This window comes from Dermacentor variabilis, chromosome 9 (genome assembly GCF_050947875.1).
Source record: "Dermacentor variabilis isolate Ectoservices chromosome 9, ASM5094787v1, whole genome shotgun sequence".
NCBI classification, from domain to species: domain Eukaryota; kingdom Metazoa; phylum Arthropoda; class Arachnida; order Ixodida; family Ixodidae; genus Dermacentor; species Dermacentor variabilis.
Window position 1 is genome coordinate 26,754,655 of NC_134576.1, and position 24,221 is coordinate 26,778,875.

General features: G+C 43.7%; 1 protein-coding gene across 1 annotated transcript in view; it reads right to left on the reverse strand.

Moving 5' to 3' along the window:
- Nucleotides 1-15,329, reverse strand: part of LOC142557961 (salivary peroxidase/catechol oxidase-like) — a 189,869-nt gene extending 174,540 nt beyond the window's left edge. Inside the window, exons 1-3 of the mRNA XM_075670139.1 lie at nucleotides 15,250-15,329; nucleotides 14,860-14,994; nucleotides 3,997-4,115 (exon numbers count right to left, since the gene is read on the reverse strand). Coding sequence (XP_075526254.1) covers nucleotides 3,997-4,115; nucleotides 14,860-14,870 — 130 coding nt within the window. The 5' untranslated portion in view covers nucleotides 14,871-14,994; nucleotides 15,250-15,329. The remainder of the gene's footprint in view (nucleotides 1-3,996; nucleotides 4,116-14,859; nucleotides 14,995-15,249) is intronic.
- Nucleotides 15,330-24,221: the final 8,892 nt, after the last annotated feature.

Here is a 24,221-nt window from a genome sequence, read left to right on the forward strand (position 1 = left end):
AATTTTTCAAGTCTTTGGCGTCCCCTTTCTTATGGATTAGGATCATGTTAGCGTTTTTCCAAGAATCCGGTACGCTCGAAGTCATGAGGAATTGCCTATACAGGGTGGCCAGTTTCTCTAGAACAATCTGCCCACCATCCTTCAACAAATCTGCTGTTACCTGATCCTCCCCTGCTGCCTTCCCCCTTTGTATAGCTCCTAAGGCTTTCTTTACTTCTTCCGGCGTTACCTGTAGGATTTCGAATTCCTCTGGGCTGTTCTCCCTTCCATTATCGTCGTGGGTGCCACTGGTAGTGAATATATCTCTATAGAACTCCTGAGCCACTTGAACTATCTTATCCATATTAGTAATGATATTGCCGGCTTTGTCTCGTAACGCATACGTCCGATTCTCGCCAATTCTTAGTTTCTTCTTCACTGCTTTTAAGCTTCCTACGTTCCTGAGAGCATGTTCAATTCTATCCATATTATACTTCCTTATGTCAGCTGTCTTACGATTGTTGATTAACTTAGAAAGTTCTGCCAGTTCTATTCTAGCTGTAGGGTTAGAGGCTTTCATACATTGGCGTTTCTTGATCAGATCTTTCGTCTCCTACGATAGCTTACTGTTATCTTGTCTAACAGAGTTACCACCGACTTCTATTGCACACTCCTTAATGATGGCCACAAGATTGCCATTCATTGCTTCAGCACTAATGTCCTCTTACTGAGTTAAAGCCGAATACCTGTTCTGTTGCTTGATCTGGAATTCGTCTATTTTCCCTCTTACCGCTAACTCATGTATCGGCTTCTTACGTACCAGTTTCTTCTGTTCCCTCCTCAGGTCTAGGCTAATTCGAGTTCTTACCATCCTATGGTCCCTGCAGCGCACATTGCTGAGCACGTCCACATCTTGTATGATGCCATTGTTAGCACAGAGTATGAAGTCTATTTCATTTCTAGTCTCGCCGTTCGGGCTCCTCCACGTCCACTTTCGGCTATCCCGCTTGCGGAAGAAGGTATTCATGATCCGTATATTATTCTATTCCGTGAACTCTACTAATAATTCTCCCCTGCTATTCCTAGTTCCTATGCTATATTCCGCTACTGCCTTGTCTCCAGCTTGCTTCTTGCCTACTTTGGCATTGAAGTAGCCCATCAGTATAGTGAATTTTGTTTTGACTTTACCTATCGCCGATTCCACGTCTTCATAGAAGCTTTCGACTTCCTGGTCATCATGCCTGGGTGTAGGGACGTAGACCTGTACAACCTTCATTTTGTACCTCTTATTAAGTTTCAGTACAAGACCTGCCACCCTCTCTTTAATGCGATAGAATTCCTGTATGTTACCAGCTATATGCTTATTAATCAGGAATCCGACTTCTAGTTCTCGTCTCTCCGCTAAGTCCCGGTAGCACAGGACGTGCCCGCTTTTTAGCACTGTATATGTTCTTTTGTATATGCTCGAATATACCAGGATATAAGTAGTGAAAGCTAAGGCATAGCATGGTTAGCCTTTTTTAATCTCGATTGGAAGTCCAGGTTAGTCTGGTTGTCTAGCTATGTTGCGGCGTTTAGCCAACCGTTCGGCGCGCTGTTCATTTGTTTCCTGGGCAATTCCTTTCCTCTTCATCTTGTTTGGATGTCGATTCCAGGCCTCTTCCTGCTTATCGGAATTGTCGCCGTCTACCCTACCCCCTCAACTGTGGTTGCGGCGCACGCGAGCTCTCCTTCTCAATCCTCATGTTATCAGGCATGCAACGCAGCTGGCGAAGGGAGTGGAGGCGAGCGCAACGATGAGGAACGCGGTGTGATGTCATACCAAACGGCGGGTACGGAAAGGCGCGGCGCTGCGCAGCGGCGGAACACCTGTAGCTCAATGCTTCTAGGGGCGGTTGCGCAGTAGTTCCTAGACTCAGAAAAAAAAATACGTCCGTCCGCGTTCTGTGGTTCCTTAATATCATCCATGTAAAACTGAGCGCAATATAATCATGAACGTTCACCAACTAGCCCCCTTCATTGTTCTACTAATAATTGACTAGAGACCGAGAGAGAGAAAATATGCGCATTGAGGCGTGCGTTGTGACGTCATGTGCCTCCTAGGAGCACCGCCACTGCTAAGTCGCAAGTTCGCCGCCAGTAAAGCTTTTGCTTTAATAAATGAAGCTTCCTATTTGCTATTCAATATATTTCGCCTCCGGGCGCGGAACGGCAAGAGTGGTCCTACCCCTTCACATTAACCAATTTCTACCTACAAGAGCGTGCAGGCGACCAGAGGGCGTAAGCCTGCGTATTTTTGACAAAGGCTGTGCGTTTTTTTTGCAGTTACAGGATAATATATCTTTGCATTCTTTTTGGTTTATTGAGCATTTCCATGCAGGCTACACAAAGAGTGCACAACACGACCGTGATGTTTAGTAAGTTTTTCCTGAATAGTGCCCTGTTGCGCCTGAACTTTCTCGAGCTGCATGCACTTCAGAAACTTACGGTGATATCGGTAGCATTTAACACTGCTTTGAGAGCTTTGAATGCCTTCACCGATATGTGTAAATAATTCACATTTCTCTGAGGTCATCCTGAAGCAAACGAGGCTCAGCTACAAACGTCTCTTTACCTTTTGCGACTACATGCTCGATTAGGGAACTTGACTAATGCCAACAACCCTTTCGTGCAGTCACGTGACGCTATATTTCGCCTTCCATTGTAAGAAATAGACATGAGCGGGCTCAAGTAGACGGTTACCAACCGCCTTGGTGTATGTCTTTACGGTTTATGGTGCTTGTCTGTAATTATTGGTTGAAGTTCTGCATTGCAACCTAGGGTTGCGGGCCTTTATAAAGGCACTCCATTTACGTGTACTGTAGCGTTCGTAAGTGCGCTAAATTAAATATGGTGCTTAGTCGAGGAACCTCTCTGAACACGGCCTTTTCCTGGCCGTGTCAGCAATTTATAAGTATTACACGCTAATTGCAACAATCTAGTGTAGCAACTTTGATTCATCCGTCACGCAGCGTATTTCAAGGAGGTACACAAGGTACACAACGTTTTTCACACTGAGAAGCTACAGGGAATCGTCGTTAGGAGCAGTTTAACTCGCCTAAAAACTTGTAGGCGACGAGTCCCGTTTCTTAAGCCTAAGAAGTATCAGTGCGATGATGCGCGCGACAAAGTGACCCGATCATGTGGCCGAATGCTCTTGTTTTTCCGAGGCCACTTGCCCGGTGGTAGTCCCTGATCACACGGGATTTCTACACCAGTACAAAAGATATCACGGCATGCTGCACTTCTTGATTTCCTTCCCCATTTATCGTGTTGTTTGCTCTGATGGAATCTGGAATGACGTAAAACTGGGCAAATACATCTCCTGCAGTCGGGGCCTCTCCCCGTCGCCGCTGTCACTGCCCTCATTGGGCAAACCCGGGATAATGATGTTTCATCTATCCCGCGGTGGAAACTGAAACTTGCGCTCGTAGAGCGATGTTTTTCGGCGAACGCCTTATGCGCATGTCGGAGCACGACATCAAACTCAAGGGGACTTGTAGCAGAGTGTCATGCGACCCAAACGCTTTCTGCGTACGCGTGTCTTGCGGCTCGCCCGCGCGTCCATCCTTTACTATGGTGGTGGGAGCCTAGTGCGCGCAAATGTCAGTATTATGCAAGAGGTCTGTCGTAGAGCTGCAATCGTTTCTAAATGAATTGTTAGATAACATGCACGGTCCTGTTGACAGTGATTATATTATGGTATGCATTCTATTGTGCGCCGTCATTTCCAGATTAAACATATTCAATGAGAAATGTTTTGCACAGGTGGAGTAACACTTGCAAATGTAATAGCGCTTTTATTTTGAGAGGATGTTGTCCCACTCGATTTACTTTTTCTTGCCTCTTTCAGGCATTCAGTGAACGCAATATTTACTTTTTTGTTCATTCACAATAACCTACAGGCCCATTGAATGGCACTGAACAAGGGGTAAGTACACCCTAATCAGAGGTGGTCATTGACTGCTGCTGCCTTACCTCCCTGTGCACTTGAATCGACGGTTCTCCGAAGCCGCTGCTTGCTTAAGCCACCAGTGTAGCGACCCCAACTCAGCGATGCAAATGCGAACAGGAACACCGCAGTAACAAGGTGAAGTCTGCAGGTGTGGGATAAAATTTCAGCGTCACAATATTCTTTTCTTTACTGTGGAGGCTGACGACGCTGATTAAAAGAAAGAACAATGCACCAGATCGTACAAGTCGGAATCTATATATAGCAAAGCATTTTCTAAAAGCACAAAGAGTCGAAACATGAGTTTGAGCTTATTTATGTACGTACAAAGTGACACCAAAGACCTTAATTGTGCATTTCAGTGAGGCAAATGAAATGCCGCCGCCGCTGACGCGGATGTGCCAAGGCAAGCTTTCTGATTCTTTTTCTTTTTTTCCCTTGCATTGCCAGCGCCATTCCACGCGCTCGCCCTCGCGGATGCGGGAACGACGTCTGGTGGCGGTGCAAGGAAGACAGCCGCGCTCGCGGCGCGCGTCCTCCACTCTGATTGGTTCTCCTACCACCGCAGCGGTGGCGGTCACGAAACCCAGCGTGATTCACAAAGCCAAGCTGCAGTTTTAAAAGAACGTTGTCCCTGTAAGAGCGGCCTTCAACACATCCGCCAGGTGGTCATGTTACTGCTCGAGTTCTAGAACGTTTCACTCGCCAATGAAGTGAGCTTGTGCTAGAAACTTCATGCTGCTAGCGAGCAGCACCACGTGTAGGCGAACGTTGTTGCCTATCAGCGGTTTCAGAATAATGTGGCACACTCTTTGTGCAAAAGCGGATTTCACATACGCTTACACATAAGTCATCATTTGGTGCATCTCCGTTCCGACTAAAACGCGCGTAGAATCTACGGGGCCTGTGATATGAAAAGAGACAAAATAAGATTGTTCGCGGATAATCCACTCATTCTTGGCTCTTTTTGAAGTTAACATATTTACTTAGATAACAATGTTGCTAAGAGTATGCTTTGAGTTTGTGATTTTGTATCTTTTTTGAGTCCGCTGCTGAAGATGGCTCTTGAGGATTAACTTGCATGTGCGCATACGTGTACTATGCCGTTACATCATGTGCTAACGCGATGTGTCCACAGCGCATTTTTGAAGTTCCTGTGTCTCTTCTTTGATATATTAGTTGAGCCACGTTCATTGTATGTGCGTTATACGAACTTCAAACAATAGTAGCGCCAAACGAACGGCAACACAAGACAGGCATGTGGTAGTTGTTAGTTCAGCACTTGTTCTGTGCACTTCTCTCTCTTGAGAAGTGCACAGAACTAAGAACTACCTCTTAAACTGTCTTGAGGTGCCGTTGCTTTTGCGCTAACTTTACAGTGAATACCAACCAACTTGCCCAGTTTTGCACTTTATTGCTATATGAGCTCCTCCTCACCTCAACAAACTTGGCACTCATCGCGCTCTGACAGAAGGTGGTACGGATATTAGAATTGTAATAGTCGTATATTTGAAGGTATGAGTTTTACGAAATGTTTTAGTATAGCTGAATAGAGGTGGCTCGAAAACACAGCTTGCGCCGAAGTTTTGCCATGATTTCACGGGACTGAGTTCGGGAGTTTTGCAAGCGCCGGACTTCGCTAAGTGAGATACCTGACTATCGCTTGAAATGACTCTAGGTTGCAAGGTGCCTGCCTGTCGTTTTTTTCTGTGTTTTGCTGGTGGTTCTTGGTATTGTTCTCTGTTGCTCTCGACATTACTTCTTATGCACCCCAAGGTACAACTCAAGTGCTTTGTGCTACAAGAACCCGCCATGGTTGCTTAGTGGCTATGGTGTTGGGCTGCTAAGCGCAAGGGCGCGGGATCGAATCTCGGTTACGGCGGCCGCATCTCGATGGGGAAAAAATGCGAAAGCGCCCGTGTTCATAGATTTAGGTGCACGTTAAAGAAAGCCAGGTGGTCCAAGTTTCCGCAGTCCCCCATTACAGCATGCCTAATAATAAGTGGTTTTGGCACATGAAACTCTATAATTTAATTAATTTTCTGCTACAAGAAAACCGTGAAGTAATGCTTGGTGCAATGGGTTATGCTTATTACCTTTCGTTTCTTAGATGGCAGGTTCCACACTCGACACCTTCGGCTGCCCTTCAATGTGGACGAAATACAATAACGCTGACGCACTTAGATGTAGTCGCACGTTAAGTATTTAGTCATAGGTATTTTAGAGCCACCTAGTACGGCGCGACTCAAAGCTGACTGTGCAGCTTAGAAGCGCTAAACACCGCAATATAAAAAGCACGAGCTTTCGATATCTTTTGGTTGAAAAATTTGGTAAGCTGCAGCTAGTAAGTTGGGAAGAGTAGAAAAATACTATGCCGAACATAATCATTCGTATGCAGCTTTGTTTTTAGTGACCAGATTCAACGATAGGCGGTACAGCATCGGCAGAGATGTAATTTTAAGCGCGGTAATGGTTGCGCTGTTTCATGCAGTATCAGATGGAGCAACCATTCAGATGCGTCTGTGCATAAGCCTTCTGCCGATTATGATAACACAGCACTCATTGTGGAGGTGGGCCGCCCAAGGTGCAAAGTCAAAAGACACAAGTATTTTTTATTCCGCTCCCCTATCCTGCCTTCTAGATCTTACTGCTGGTATTGCCTATATTGTTTCCCGTTGGTGCTATTTATACATAAGCTGGAGAGCGTGGCGTGAGCATATCATTATAAGGTAGTGACGTCACCGAGCTCTTAAGCTATTGGATTTTCTTCTGTAGCAGCATCATAGAAATGCTGAGGCATTCTTTCTTCTCAATTTCAGTTTAATAAGATGATTGTCCACTTGATGGGCACATGCAATCTAACGGAGTTCTTGCTCGACTGGAAACACCATTTGATAGGATGTCTGTCGCTGCCTTTTTCGGTGCCAAATGATTACAGTTTTCTATGGGGCAAGGTGTGCACTACTTGTTTTAGAGGTCCTTTTCACATCAATGCATGATGTGTTGGCTTATGTGCGTGCATTTCTTGTATAGAGTCACACTCGATGTAATAAATACCATGAAAGAAAAAAAAGTCAGAATGGCCAATAGATGAAACTGGTCATATATAGGACCACAGTTCGACTACATGTGGGGCACAGCTCATCTTGGTTTTCTTTATGTTTTATACACATCTAAGAAAAGAGATTAACATTCCTTTTACAGACACCGGCGTCATTGGTAGGCAAAGAAACGACAAAAAAGGAAGACAGCATAGCAAATTTAGCTATACATAGGAAAACAGTGCTATACAATAAAACGAACGTGATGTCAAGCGCGCAAGCCTAATAATATACTGTTTTATACCACTCCATTAGTTTGCTAAAAAACCCTTCTCTATAGGTGTAAGAGGGCAATATTAACAAAAAGAAAACACCCTTAAGGGGGTTTTATTGTGTCTATATCACCCTTTTCAAACAAGGAATCAAGCAAATTCAATTGGGTTAGTGCTACGTTCATGTTTAGACAGGCATGTCGGCGGTGCCGTGTGGGGTGATGCTCTGAAGAGAGTCAGTAGGTCTTTGGTAAGACTCACGTAGGAAATGTAGCCGTAAATCTTGAAGTAGTCGAAAGCCCTCGCGCGATATTGAAATTCCCTGTGCTTGCTCTAAATATTGTGCCCGTATTTATGAGATCACTTCCCAGAGCTTCCATCATGAATATAGGAAATCATTTGGTCTATTGGTTCAATTTGTCGTTGTTCTCGAAGCACCGTGAGCATGCGTGCTACCTCGTATAACTTTAGCTTTCATCAGCGTTACTCTCCAGTATCTGAATAAGTGAGAACACGCTCCTGTGCTGGTCTTGTTCGTAAATATCGATCACACTGCTCTTCACTTTTCTGAGTCACGGGACGACGGTGGCTATCAGTACGACGAGGTTTATGCAGTTACATCTTTCCCGCTGTAAGAGCTCACTTAGGTACCAGTGCCATTATAGAAATTATACAGGCCACAATTATAATGCCAACCTTCAACGCCTTCATTAGAATACCAATTTTATATACAACTGTTTAGATGTTTGCAAACGAACAAGCGTGAATGGAAAGGCACACTACGTTGATCTCACGAGAGTGCATGTTAGGGGTTGTATCTATTTTTGTTCTGGACTAAACCGCGGTAGAAGACGCACTGCACTTGACGTAGTTCCTGTTTACTCTGCTGCGTTTTCTCTTTCATTCACCTATTACATCAATAGGTCGGCGTGCTTTAGAGATACGTATGAGGCAACACTATGTGTACAGGTTTTATGCGCTGATTTATTGCTCGTTTTTATTTCGTGTAGATAAAATGATCCTTCTATCGCACTATATTGTAGGCAACAATTGAGCCATATATTGCCCTGCCCACGGTAAAAAAAAATGTCGCCGAAAAAATGCTGTTTCACATGCTGCGAATGGAACGACAAAAATTGGTGCAGTCGCAATGCGATTCTTTAGAGGTCCCATTTCAACTTATTGCGATTTCAACAATGGCGACTGGTGCGACGCCCACGGTTTGCTTCCTGCCACGTTTTCTGACACAAGCCGCACAATTTTTTTAATATAACGGAGAAAACATGTGAACTATAATATTACTGACCTTTGCTTATTAGGAGCAAATAATAGGCGTCTCTTGTAATTTAAAAACGCTTTGAAGCTTCCATTTCTTTTGGAGTGCCCAACGGCGGTATCTGAAGTTCGCTGCGATGTGAGAGGGGCGCGCTTAAACAAGAGCTGTTCGCAGCTGGTTCGCTCGTTGTTCAAGGCTGTGTGTTGTCTCATCTGCCTTCTATGACCGTTTTCTTCAGCCTGCGCGACAACAATCTACAAGATTACCTATAAACAAGGTCATATAGCTACTCTCACCGCACGTGCAGTGTACGAAATTTGGCTGCCACGAAGTCATTGTGTCAGCCGAACAAGATCCTCGCGCTACTCGTGCTCGGCGTCAGCTTCTGCAAAAATGATGTGTGTATATTGCTCGTGATTGCGGATGAGCGGTTCCTGCTCCCTGCGAATCTTGCAATAAAAGCAGCAACAGGCACGAAACCGAAAGCCCACGTCTTCCCCAGAACGAAGCTGCGAATGATCTGTGTGTGATTAAGGTGGAATGGAAATTGTGTTGTGACATTCAACCTTAGCTCTATTTTGCTTCCTCCGTCGTGGCGCCTGTGCTGCGATTATATATAGGAGTTCTCTCTGAATACTACTAAAGGCGTCAAAGCCTACACATCAAATTTTTTTGTGCAGCTACCGTCTCTTGTGTAGAAACCTGTACGTGGCATTATAGCATGCTGAAAGGCATGCCTGTTCTTTACTTTGTTGTCCTGTGTCTCGTGCCGTTTGTGTACTGTGAACATCTAACAAGAAGACCATACCAATACGTGCGGTGAAGGAACGTAGCCCACGGCGCGCGCATTTACAGTGGGCTTTTCCACCTTTCTGCTAAGCCTCGCATAAATGTGTGTGCATGTGTGCTTGCACATAGGTTTGGATGTGAAATTTGGGCCTTGGGTGGGGCAGCCTCATGAATTCATTAATTGGAGCGCTACAGAAAGACAATAGACTAGAATGAACTGAGCACATAAAGTGCTTCGATCTTGTCCATTGTCTCATTTTTGCGCTGTAGTTAATAATTAATTCACGCCAACTCGTTCAGTTTTCAGTTTTTATGTTGGGCTCATGAGCCCACTTGCATCCTGGAATATCTGCGTTGCTATGTATTGTGCAATTTATTTTCTTGGCCATGTGCTTGCAAGTTGCATGTCACTCTCCCGACCTTCCTGACAATCTTGTGTGATGTGCAGGCCCTGACCGTTCCTGGTGAACCCATGCAGTCAAGCAGCTAGTTGTAGTCTGCAAATTTGAACCGCAAGGGCTGCTTTCATTGCTTCCAGTTCAGCTTTTCTGGTTGTATACTTAATTTCATCTGGCGTTATACTGCTGTTACGCTGCTTTAGAAGAACTCCAGTTTGGCCTAGTTGGTATTTACTGCAGTGATGGAAGCCCTCCTGCAGAAGCTAAAAGGATCTAAGAGCTAAGCAAGGGTGAGGACGACTACTATGGCCGTAGGACCTGAAGTGGTGCCGTATATTCACAGGGTCTCTCACAACCTAAGGAAGGTGGCAGGCACGTTTGGACTCCTCCTTGTCTTTTCACCCTTTTTAAGCTGGCGCGGCTCTGCCCCCGCACCTCCCGTAATCCTAAAGGAAGGCAAGGCTGTGGCAAGAACCACATCAAGTCGTATGCAAAATGCAATGTAGGAGTTGTGTACGAAATCCCCCTGGCGTGTGGCAAGTCCTACATAGGGCAGACAGGACGGTGCCTGAATGATCCAGCCAGGGAACATGAACAGAAGTTAAGGAAAGATGAATTCACGCACTTGCATGCGCACTGCAATGTATGTCTCTGGGTGCCTCTTTTTAAGCACATAAAGATTCTGGGGAGAAGCCATGACCAGACTGCACGCGAACTGATGGAGGCTTATCACATAAAAAAAGGCCAAGACTGTATTAGTGACGCCTCCATTAGGTTGTGTCAATCGGAAGTAATTTTATTTATAAATGGTTGCCACGCCAGGCTGATGAGTGTTCTTGTTTGCTGCGATCTGCGCATGTTCTATATGTCTATATATGCCCACGCGTTGCCGGGGACAACACAGTTGAAAGTTACCGCCCGTGTTGTTTATGTGTTCTCTCCCACTGTCCCGTCCTAATTTGCGGCCAATATGATATACTGTTGCACTGTTATTGCCACAACAACGCAGTATATGTGCCTGATGTTTGTTTTTTCATGATTTGCAACTTCTTCTGTGTGCTTGGCAGTCGCATATAGTCTCCTGGCCTAATTCTTTGCTCCCTTATATTGCACTGTATGGGCCTGTTGTGTTTTAAGTTCAAGTGCTCCAGAAGTAGTGTTTCTGAAAGTAGTCTTCGTCGTCTTTGCAGCTCATATGCTAGCTGGCATAGTATCTTCCAACTAGGTTCCGAGTTTTCGAGGCAAATAATTTGAGGCGCGGGCTGCAACTCTACTCGGTCCAGGTGCTTGTTCGTTTGCTCCTTCACGTAGAGGTCTTCAAGCATGGTAGTGTTGGAAATATCAGTATTCCGACGCCTGTACGCGACGCCTGTATTCGATGAGTTGTGTTTTTTGTGTACGGCTGGTAATTCATACATCAGGATAAGTTGCAGCATCTGCTATTTTCCACAGTATCCGCTCGTCCACCTCCCATGATTTTGACGCTATTCTTTTCACAAGGTGTAGATTTTGTGTCCAGGCATGGCATAATTTTTTCGCCCAAGTGCTGGCTCTGCCATCTTGGTCTTACACTAGCTGAGGATTTGGGGATGCTGACTTGTGAATACATTTGTCCAGCTATGTGAAGCACAACGTGCAATCTGGGGTAGTTCTTGATTCTGGTCTTATTTCCGGCTATCAGGGTAAGATGATTCTTCAATAAATGAGAGGCCAGACTGCCTAAGAAAGTCTGCAATGTTGTCCAGAGTGTGTTGCATCAATTTTTATTCCTGTATGAGATAGCTGATCCATAGACTGTAGTACTTTTTGTAGTATGCCTGTGTTGTTGGTGTGGGTGCACGAAATGTACGTCCAACTATCACCTGTTATTTTATATCCTTCAATATGTTACGGTTTAACTTACGTGATCTACAACCAGTGTTATTGCTCATAGTTCCTCATTTTAGGGCAGCATGAGGTGCTATATGAAAAGCCTCTTCACTCTCTTGATTCTTTCGTAACTGGTATTACACAATGCCCGCTAATAAAGTTGGTGCGTGTGCCCAGGCGGCGCCATGGAAGCGAAGTATATAGTGAAACTATTTTACTTGGCGTTTGCTACCACCCCCCGTGAGCAGACACTAGCTTTACTGACAAGCTCAACTGCGTCCTAGAGGCACGAATGAAAAAATTCCTAAATATCATTTGGGACAGTTATCTACCTTCGCCACATAGTAGAACTCAAAATGATTTCTTCGAAGTCTGCTTTAATTTCTATAAACCCAGATAGTTTTAGAGCCAACACGCTTAGTAAAGCACTCGGCCAGCATTCTAGATCTCATATTAACCAATAATCCGTCTATCCGTTCTTCAACATCTTACCTCTAGGAAATTATCGACCATAATGTAATTCACACCGTCTTTAACTTTATCCTTGCAAAGCGACAATCATGGGATAAAATAATACGCTTATACGACAAAGCCAACTACGGAACCATTAAGAACAAAGTTGTGTTCTCCTATCCCAACTTCAGTACTGAATTCAACAACCACACACTTCCAGCAAATTGGTCAATTTTTCGCCAAAAAATCACTGACCTTGTTAGCAACCACATTGCAGTTATTCCAGCATGGACTAACATAAATAAACATTGGTTCACAAAAAAATTATCAACTCTACAAAACAAGAAAATGACTTTTTCGTTCGGCAAATAAAAGCAATTCAGTTGTGGCCTGGGACTCATATCAATATGCAGTAACCCCCAGAAATTCTGCTAATTTCTAAACCCCAAGCCACCGGACGTTATCATTATCGCCGACCATAACGACACAGTGATCCCCAAACGAAAGCATGCCGATGCATTTAACCACGCCTTTTCATCCGTAGTCACCACTGAACCTGATGCTCAGTTAGCTATTACCACCTTTACTTGTGCGATCTGTTGAGTCAACCATCGAATTCACTGAACATGGCATACGGTAATAATTTAAAAGCTAAGGCTCCCATTGTCATCAGGGGCGGATGGTATCAACTCTAAACTGTTAAAAATACTAAACGTATCTGTGGAGCGTAGTTCAGATTAATCTTCTGGCAGTCTTTAACACCCTGTAGCATTCCCGTCGCCTGAAAGAAAATACAGGTCGTTCCAACTACAAATCAGGCAATAAATCTCACCTCTTAACTATAGTGAGATTTCTCTAACCCGCATACTCTGCACGTTAACGGACCACGTCATTTCCAGCCAAATTATACACTTCCTTGACATTAACAACTTCTTTCACCCATCCCAACATGGCGTCCGTAAGTGTCTGTCGCGCGAAACAGAACTTCGTATGTTCGTTTACGACTTGCGCGTTAATCTCGACCCTAACACCCAAATCGATGCCATATTCTGGATTATGCAAAAGCATTTGAGAAGTTACCTCACCAACACCTATTACTCAAGCTCTCCCAGCTCAAGCTGCACCCTGGCATCTCAAATTCGGTTATTGAATTTCTCACTAACCGATCATAGTCAGTTCATGTCAGTAATTACGCTTCCGCATCCTCCCCTCTAAGATCTGGCGTCCCACAAGGTAGTGTTCTAGGCCCCCCACATTTTCTTATTTATATTAACGCCCTTCTTCTGCATGTTCCTCTTCAATCCGTATGTTCGCTCACGATCGTGTAATCTGCCGCATAATTACTAATGACTCTGACCACAGTATTTTACAAAATGACCTTAACAAAGTGCAAGATTGGTGGAACGAGTTGCTAATGGCCCTTAATCCAAAGCAGTGCATGTGCTGCACTCGCAGCCATCAGCACTTATACCCACCGTATTATAAAACTAATAATACCTTAAAAAGTGGACACATTTAAATACCTCGGCGTCACCCTGTCATATGACTTGACTGGTCTGCTCATTTAACGGGCATTACTACCTCCGCTAACCAGACATTGGGATTCCTAAAACGCCATCTGTGTCATGCACCGCATCAAGGTAAACTGAGAGCATTAAAGGCGCTTATAACTGCGAAACTTGAATACTCATCCCCCATCTGGTCACCAGATCAAACCTACCTTATAAATGCACTCAAAAGAACTCAGAATCGCGCGGCAAGATTCATTCATTCTTTGTATTCTTTTAACACCAGCGTATCACTACTAAAAGCACATACCGCCTTAAACACGCTATCATCCCAGCGTCGAAATGATTCGTTAATGCTCTTTCATAAGTTTTATTACAGCTCGCTCCATTATTCATCATATGTGTTGGCCCCAACCCCCTCGCTATTCACTGCGTACAGGGCATGCCTTCGAAGTAACCCGTCTACGCAGCCATACTACAACCTTCTCTGCTTCTTTCTTTTGGAGATGATCATCCTACTAGAACGGCCTGCCCCGTCGCATAGCTGAAACCACCTGTTCATCAACGTTTACTGATAAGCATAATACCAATATTCTTCATTGAACTCATGTGGCCACTAATTAGAATAAAGAACATTTGTAAATCCCAACCCTTATGTAATACCCCCAGTGAGTCCTTAAGGAAATAAAAGTGAAGTGAAGTATCCTTGTGTTGAAGAGAAAGCAGGATAATGATAAAGTGAGCACAACAATGTAAACTTACGTGGCTCGTATAGAGGTCTAGCTGGAACAAGAATTTATCACGAAAATGTATGCTGGCTTTTGCGCAAGAAGCAGCGCCATTGTGTTTACCTGTAAGCATTCAGCTGTTTCGGCCCATGCTGCCTAAAAAACTCCTGTTTAAACGCCGCTTGTGTAAAACAGCAACCCGTATCTTCTACGGACAATCTTTGACCCCCAAACTAGAAGAGCACTTCGCGAAATATTTTAACGGCCAGGATCTTCTGATTCAGACCGACAGCCATAAGCGGATTCGTGCATTGGGGCTCATATTCTGCCAGAACAACCGGTTATTACGCCAATTCTAAAATGTGGTTCACTTACTAAACTCTCTCGTACCACATGGCGCAGCCTACGCCACGGTAGATTGCTGTTTTACTGGTAAATGCGACAGACCTTTTAACTTTACGCAGCATATACGCTATATTGGTGTGAAATGCACAAAGAAAAAGGAAAACGGCTTTGGCTGGGTTTGTTGCAGTTATTAGAAATGAGTTGGCTCACCTACAGTTCATGTTGCGTTTACAGTGCAGTACAGAGGGATGTAGCAAAAGTATCTGTAGCAAAGGCCGTGCTTCACTGTACAGCTGCGAACAGGCGATTACTCGGCGGGCCAGAACGTGCCTGAAAAACGCGCGTCTAAAAGAAACAAGACAAGTAAGTGTTACACTGCCATTCGCAAGATCCGGAGCACAGAAAACTTGGTCGGATCGATATGCTAGAGTATTTCCCACTGGAGAGAAATTTCATCATTTACCGTAAAAAAGAGTGCTTAAGTTGCCCCGCCTGTATAAAGTCAGTGGAATGGCGTCACTCTCAGAACTAGGTGACAAACCTTAGCAAAGACGTGAGCTTGCAATGTATTATGGCGGCTCGTTTGTGGAGATGACTTACCCGCGATGCTTTCGCTAGCCGAACTTTCTATGTTTAACCACGGTGGAATGCTAACCGGTGTAAAAAAAAAACTAAACGTGCACTACAGGGCTCCAACGCGTTTGAATCTGCCAGACGCAGGTTCAGCAAAACGGATATCTCTCTGTAAACACCCACGTGAACTGAATCGCCCTATGTGTGCTGGAATCAAATACATTGCGTGTGTGGCCTAGCAGCTGTTGCGACAGGTGCACACAGCTGTGCGATGTACTCTTTTGAGCCTTATGAAAAGAAATAGTTGAGTATTCGGGGAACTAGAAATGCACTAATAGTCATACGTCGGGGCCAAAATTTTTAAGCAGGAAAAGACTGTAGGGGCCCTATAACGTAAAACTATTCCAATATGTTTCTGTTTCTCCAACAACCGGGGCTGTTGGAGAAGTATGGGAGAGGCCTTTGCCCTGCAGTGGGCGTAACCAGGCTGATGATGATGATGACGAGGATGATGCTGCTGCTGCTGCTGATGATGATGTTTCTGTTCCAATCTCCTGACGTCAAATTTGCGTAACCACCGAGGCAAGCACCGGGTGGTCTCCCGCAGGGTTGCCTGAACAGACCAATCTAACGCTCTTCTCGTTCATAGCAGGTCACTTTTGTTTGCTTGAAAAACGAATAACACTGCCTACACTGAGCGGCTTGTCGTATCTAATTGGCTGAAAAGAGGCGAGGAGAACGCCCAAGTAGAGAAGGATTCACTGGGGCAGAGCCAGTGCACTGAAAATCGATAACCGGATGAAGAGGGGGGTGCCGGCGTCTGCGATTGGTCGGCTTTCCCTTACATAACTTGTTGTTGCTGGTCGAAAATCACGGCGCCATGCAACGGAAGCTTAAGAATGACGCTAAATGTGAACCTCAGCAAAGAAGAGTTGGCAGAATGAGGTGGTAAACGTTCCGAAAGGGCTCGAAAACCTTACATGGCCACGCAAGAAGCTTTAATATACGCGAATACAACCATGCTCTCCGGCAGGTGCGAGTAGCCAGCGTCTCAGCGATCGGCGGAAGCCATCTTTTATTACTTTCGGAACGGGGCAGCCTGCAGCTATTCCGAAGGAAATTCAGTTTTGCTTGGCATATTAATTCATCTTTATCGCGTACACGTCACTTTGACGCGGTGAGTTCGTGCGGTTTTGTGAAGTCGCGTGACAGGCAGGTGAAGTGGGTGCAGCCGGAAATCTTTTTACCAATAGCCGACGGCTACTGGCAAAAACGGGTCAAATCATAAATAACTGTTTTTCTTTTTCTGTCAAATCATGCATAATCAGTGTGTACACATCATATCAGATGGGGAGGTATCGCGGTTTTCGTGACGTCGCGTGACAGACAGATGAAGGGGGGGTGGTCGAAAAATGTTTTCGACCAATCGTTGAGGGCTGATAGCAGAATTGGAATAGAAAAGTTTGGAATAATTTTACATTATAGCGCACTAGGATACACTTTCAGCTGCCTATTTCTATTCATAACATTCTTGTGATGGTTTCTACGGCATTGCCGGTGCCCTCACACTCGCATCGTTGCATGCATTTCAAGCGCGTGTTCGCTAAATGACAGAGAAGGCCACCTTTTATTTGTGCCATGATTTGGGAGTACGATGCTTAGCCCGCCGATTGAAGGTTGCCTTTAGTACTGCAATTAAATTAGCCCAACGAAGTTTGAGTGGTGCCCTTTCGCGTGTGAAGCGTGATTGGTGACTTCGCTGCCGCAGTCGCCGCGTGAAGGTCTCTCGGCGCATTCAGTTGGCCAGCACTGCTCGAGCTCTGAAATGTGCTGTGCCTGCAGGTTTGTAATGCAGTTTGTACAATATATTACCGGACAATTACCTGAAACTATTCAAATTCAAATTCAAATTCAAATTCTTTATTTTTCAAAACAAGTTTTGCGGTTGACAGGGCTAAAACCTGCGGTCTGCAGCTTGACAGAGGCCCGGACACCATGTTCAAGGCAGGGCTTGACCTCGACGTGAATGTCGAACCGTTAAACAAAAACGTATGGAACAGGAAATAACAGTTCGTCAGAATAAGAATACATAATACCAGATATAAGGCTTTATATAGAGAAGCATATATATATATATATATATATATATATATATATATATATATATATATATATATTTACAAAACTCAAATTTAATGAAAGAACAAGGAAAAATAACCTATATATATATATATATATATATATATATATATATATATATATATATATATATATATATATATATATATATATATATATATATATATATATATATATATATATATGAATTCACATATTCATACACAGAAACACATAATACATCAGGCAAAGATATCACATTCCAAAAACTCTACAATGTGACGTACAACTAGACACATGAATATTTAGCTTCTGTTAAACAAAAAAGAAGAACTATGAATGTACGTAGCTGCACGACAATAGTGGTAGGTATGATATTTTTTAAAGAAAAGAGCTGTTGAAGTAATGCTAGTGTGGGCTTTACTATATCTTTGTATTTATTTAGGTATAACAGAAGATTATATTTCAAAGACTGCAGTTTGTAAAAAGAGCGGAAACTCGGAATTATCCAAAAGTCAAGAGAACGTGTACGAACATTGGTATTTTGCTGAAGCAGTGCTATTGTACTAATAAAGTTTTTAAAAGTGGGTGAATGCACATACAATGAACGCAAAACATGAAATTCATACATATATTGTATTTTCATAATGTTGTACAATCCGAAATATTTTTCTGTGGAAGCTAAATAATCGATACTTGCGATATTGCGATGAACTTTCTTTTGTAATAAACAAATCCTCGTAATATTCCTTTGTGTAGTGGTCAACCACACGAGACTACAGTAATTATTATGGGAAGCAAAAAATGCAGAATATATTTGTTTTTTGGCTTCCACTGGGACAACTGCACGGCAACGCGATAGAGCTCCTGTGGTCATTGAAAGTTTTTTGCATAAGTTGTCAACATGTGAATCCCATGTGAGATTAGAGCTAAATGTTACTCCGAGAATTTTATATTCACTGACGATTTCGATTCTGTGCCCGTCGCAGTATATATCCTGTTCCAAATTATTTACTTAATTTTTAGCATGGAAGGAAAGTAGCTTGGTTTTAGCTGGGTTAATCTTGAGGAAGTGCGAATTTGACCAGAGTAAGAGCTTCTCAAGGAGCTGATTACATCTTGACGCTAGATCGGCTTCATGAGTTCCGAAGAGTAGGATAGTGCTATCATCGGCATATATGATAAATTTTGAGCTTGTGTTAATACGGACAATATCGTTTATGCATACGTTAAAGAAAAGAGGACCTAAAATACCGCCTTGAGGTACACCACATATTATATCGAGGGGAGATGAATGGTAATTGCCAATGTACACAGACTGAGTCCTGTTGGCTAAGTACGAACGGAATAGTCAGAGCTGCTACCACGAACGCCGTAGTCCGAGAGCTTTAATATAAATATGTTATGGTTAAGTGAATCGAATGCCTACTGTAATCTACGAAAAGACCGAGAATCATGTGTTTATTTTCAATGTTTTGTAGCACAGTTTGTTTAAGAGTTAATAAAGCTTTTTCAGTAGAGCGTCCTTTTCTAAAACCAAACTGCGCGTTGGAAAGAAGATTTATTTTGTCAAAGAAGTTAGTCAGTCGAGAAAGCAATATTTTTTCTAAGCCTACTGAAACCCGGTGTAACCAAATTATCTCGCACTAGTGAGATCGACTTAGCAAAAAGTAAATCTACTGTTGTGGCACAAGATCTTTGTTTCATTGTGGATTATTATACCCACTGAGTAAAGTTCTTCGCTGCAATGCAGTGAGCTACTGACATCAGATTTCGAACGTGTTAGTAGAGACCTCCTTAGTCCATTTTATGTGCAACGTGTTACAATAAAGAAGTCGTAATTTCGGCTAAAAGGCAAAGCACCGATTGCGCAAATCAGTTCACACCTATAAGAAGTAAGTATAATAATTTTATTGGTTGTACAAACTTGTAATTATTCGCTTACTAACTAAAATAACAAGCATGGTGTCACGCGCCCACGAGCAAACCTGAACACATCTCACTTGATTATCGCGGAACCTTGGTGTCCAAACGCTGGAGTGAGGAAAAGCAGCAGCAGCAGCGACCGAATTCACCTTCGTGCTCTCTCTTGAGCCAACGCGCATTAAAAAGTGAGAAAAAGCGCACTTAAAGCTACCATCCCTTGTCGCACTTCGACTCTCTCCCCATTGCAGATCGTTTTCAAGGGTGGGCGCGCGCGACTGCGTCATACGGTACAGCCGCCAGAGTAGAATGCCCACCCTCCTCGCTTCCCTCCCCCCGGTTCCTTGCGCGCGACGAAAGGCGGTGCGCTCACTCCATACTTTCCTCTCTTGCGCGCGCGAGGTTGAGCTGCCATCATTGGTTTACGCTCGCAAGCTTCCACTCGCACATATAGCATACGTGGCGCGGCGACGATGGTATAGCCCTTAGACTTTATAGGGTACATCACGACCATGGCAGGAATGCACCTGGGGAGTCTATGTTATTGCTATCAAAATAATTATCACCTAGCCTGATATCAGCGTGCATCGAGGAGAGAAACGTTGAACGCCCATCAAAGGCTTCAGCTTATGGAAGCTCGGAGAATTATACAAAGAGCCAGTAGTAAGTAGTTTTCCAGTGTGAATCCGGACGAAACAAAACAGATGTTAAGAGCACCGCAACGGTACTGCGAATAGGCTTTAGTGGAAAAAAGACCTAGCCATCAGGAAAACGCCTTCATGAGGGTTTATATGATCCACATAGTCTTTTTTATTGAATTACCCTAAAGGCCCATACGGGCATTACATAGGGGTGTTACAATAAATAAACAATGTGTACAGTACGCGCGTTCGAACAGATAATGCAGGTTAAAATAAAAAACAATAGATGAACAAACGTAAACGGAGTACAACGACACATCCTAATTAAGTCTCGAGCCATATGCCGAATAAAAATAGGTGTTAAGAAAAATTAACGTTCATTAGTATGCGTATTTCAAGTGGGAAATGCTTGCTAGAATAAGTACATATTCCAGCAGATATTGCTGGTCACAATAAACGTACACAGCAGGAAAACATTTTAAGCACTATAGGGAACTTAGTGCTCACCCTAAAACAAAACTACGTACGTAAAGAACATCGAAATATGGTATTAATGAAGTAAAACAAAAAAGGAGCGCAAGAGCACACTGATCTGATGAATAAATCAGCAAGATATCCTTTGTGCGCACATTAAAATTGTATTTTAGTTTTTCTAGGAATTCAACATGACGTGGAGTTGATACGAATTCAATTGGTAACCTATTAGTGATATATCGCGAGAAAGAGGGGCTATTAATTGAAGAAATTAGCGTGTGCAAGAACGGGCTGCACTTTCAACGGATGATCTAGGTGCTGGAAGATACGGTGGGTGGGTGTGATATGGCATGCGCTGAAAAGCTACCTTCAGTGATAAAACTTGCAAAAATGAGAAAGAACTCATGTGAGTCTTCAATTTTCCAGTGAGGGCACATTTAGATGTTTTAACGCTAGCGATGCTATACGTTCGAAAGTAATTTTTTAATGAAGCACGATGCTTTCATTTGGACTGACTTGAGCTTTTTGATGAGGTGCGACATGATGCCGACCTAAATTAACAGACGCTTACACCATTCTTGAACGAAGCAGTGTCGTGTAGGCTAATAATTTAGGAAGCTTCCTTGCCGAGTATGTGTTACGCGTAATGTATACTGTAAAGCAACGCATGACTACTTTAGTGTTATGAATTCCACCACACAGCCATGAATTGATACCAAATATAGCTACTGGTTTGTCAGAAGAAAACAAATTATCAAAATCGTCAACGTTATTTGTATGACTTCGGCAATTTACTATGAGAAATTCAAGTAAGTGTGGAACTGTGCGGGCCAGAAATATGATACGACCAGGAGGCGCGCAGTATTCCGAGAGTCCTGATTAATCTTGAGCAGCGGAGTATTTTAACATCCGTCTAAATCTAAATAAAAAGGAAATGGCTACCTACTAGGCTTGTAGATACTTTTGGATAGCATTATACACGTACCGCCTGCTTTCGATATGAGCTGCAGAACTCCGGCTGCATGAAATAACCCAAGGTGCTCAAAATTAAGCCGGTGTCCTCCACAACAACGTGCCCCATAATCATATGGTGCTTTGGCATGTAAAAGTCCAGAGTTTATTTTTAAGGCGTGCCCAGGCTGTGACCACATTCGATGAGCTTATAGCGGTAAATATGAGCAGTGGGACTAAATCTTCCCTAAGTGCAAAACTCTTGCTACTAAATTTTGCCCCGGATGATAAAACTTTTTTCATTATCTATCAAAGTGTTGAATTTTATTATTACATCACGACTGTTATCTTCTCAGTGATTGCCCAGCCTATGGACACGTCGGATATCCTGTGGAACTGAGAGATAGGTACATTTCGCCCTGGAAAAGCGCCAAAGGTTTTTCTTCCGTCTACGTCAAATTTTATTTTGCCTATCAAATATGCCAATATTAACCAAGTTTTTTGCCGTGATCTTCTATTCACATTGTCGAAGGACCGTTTAGCTGCAGCTACTTCTGGTGTCACAGCATCATGATTTTCACCTAATTGTTTTACTGAAACCATGTCATTTTCAAGGGTACTTAGGCGCGACAGCAATGCTCGCGCTGACGAATTCATTTCGGCTTGCTCTTCATGAAGTGACCACATTTCCTCTGCAGAGGGCACATTGTGAACGTTTTTTGAGCTGCAGTATGAACACGAGCGATACTAGAAATTTGGGCGGGTGCATTGTTAGGTTAGTTCGAAGAGCTACCTGCAGAGATATGCAGAGAACCAGCATTCTTTCCAAAACGGTGAGCCAGTGTAGTTTCTACATCACTGCACTGTTCAGTGGCAGCAAGCTACACAAGCGACACCAAGCAGGAGAAATCATATCGAAACACTGTATATAAGATTGGGGAAGCTATTGGGGCGCGACGCTGCAATAACACAATATTCTAAGCTACCGCAATAGGAAGCCAAGGCTAGGTAACTAACCTGAGTAAGAAACTGGCATAAACCCCTGGCGGATGCTATATCTCGTCCCGCCCAGCGCTCAATGAAATGCTGCTCAGAGTATGTAGCTGCACCTTGGCTGAGCGAACTAATGCCTATCGCCAGTTGTCCAGTGTTGCCCCTTGACAACCGGTGCATCCGTCAAGCACAGTTGCTCTCACCAAGTCGATGGTAAATCCCCAAAATGTGTCCTCGTAAACGCACATTTACTCCAGGAAATGGACAGGCCCATTACAGATGGGGTAAAAAAACTGTATCTACCGTGCAGACGTCCATCTGGTCAGGAATCTACGTTGACCAGCCAGCGGTGTCAGGCAATAGATAGCGCAGATCTGCACAAGTAACCCGCATAAGCCCACAGCGAATGCGATGTCATGCGCCCTTGTAAGCTGAAGCAAATTCTTGCAGTAGATCTCAGAAGAATTTTTGACAACAATATTCAAAAGGCCATGTCTGGTTTTCTCCGTGCTCGCACATAAATACTAGTAGTTGGTTTCAATGTCAAGCTCGTTTATAATGAAGTGCTCTGAAGCTCCACAATCCTTTGTTATACAGGTTACTTTGTCGTAACGTTAGGGCACAGTAAAGCTCAGCATGGAGCAGGCTAAGCACACTCAACAAAAGAAAATTTTTTTTACGACTCATTTGAGGGAGACTTTGTGCAATAGGGTACTTACATTTCTCTGTATGCATTGTTTGACAAAATGAGCCACTGTATCAGTTCACAATATGTTTCGCGGTGAAACGTAGAAGCTGCGCAAAGTAATGCCTCTGTCGCCTCTTTTGCCATAAAATTTTTTGTTTGCTAACAGGATCTTCATGACCATCGCCTTCATTGACAGTAGCGGGGCTTCGCACTTTTGGCGACATTGAAGATGTCATTGGTCGTCAGTAACGATAACATCACGTTTTGATCTACTGTTAGGTTTTTGGCTGCCGTCGCACCCGTCGGCTCGTTTCAACAAGTAGCGTACTGGTTGAGCAATTCCTCTAGCAGTGCAGCAGAACTATACTTCTGACATCTGCAGCTTCATCAAGTTCGTCGGGCTGTTATCGCTTGCACCCACGGTGCCTTGGTGACGTCGGTGGAGGGCAGTAGTGACACCGCTACATGGCACTCGTTGTAAACCAACAAATCAGCAGTCGCGAATGCCTAAATTCCTACGTTCTTGATGCAAATATATTGTACAAATGTTTGTTGCACAGGCGCCCACACTGCATGTAAAATATTGGTATAAGACCTAAGCTTGTTCTTATTACCATCACATTAACATGCATCTCACCACATGCAAATAGCAAGCAGCCTAACTAGCTGACGAAAGTTTCGTTATTTCGAAAAATACGCATGGCACTGTTTGTCAAGAATATACCAACCGTCAGGACCGGCGGGGTAAAGTTCAGCAGTGCAGTCGGCCAATTAACCATCGCGCAGCGAGCACTCCTATTGTGATACAGATGACTACATCTGTTTTCCACGTCCCATGTTTACGTACAAACCTGCACGCTTATTCTTTCTTTCCAAGGATAGCAACAAGCTGGTCCATGAAGCTTCAATACCACAATTTCCATTTCTTGTATAGAACCCTGCTCCTCTTCGTAACGGCCTAAGTGGCATTCGGAGTATTGAAACGAATAAATAAAGCAAATTCAGTTAATTCATCCTTACCCAGTTTTTGGGATTGCTATTGCGATCGTTACACAAAAAAACCGCCAATGGCAAACGGAGCTTAAGTGGTTAATCACTGCTAGTGCACGACAGTGTCAACTCTGACAAACTTTCAAAATAAAAGAGCATTCGACCACGTGCGAAGGAGCTAATAGCGCACACGTTTCGTCGTCACAGAGCTCAGACGTGAA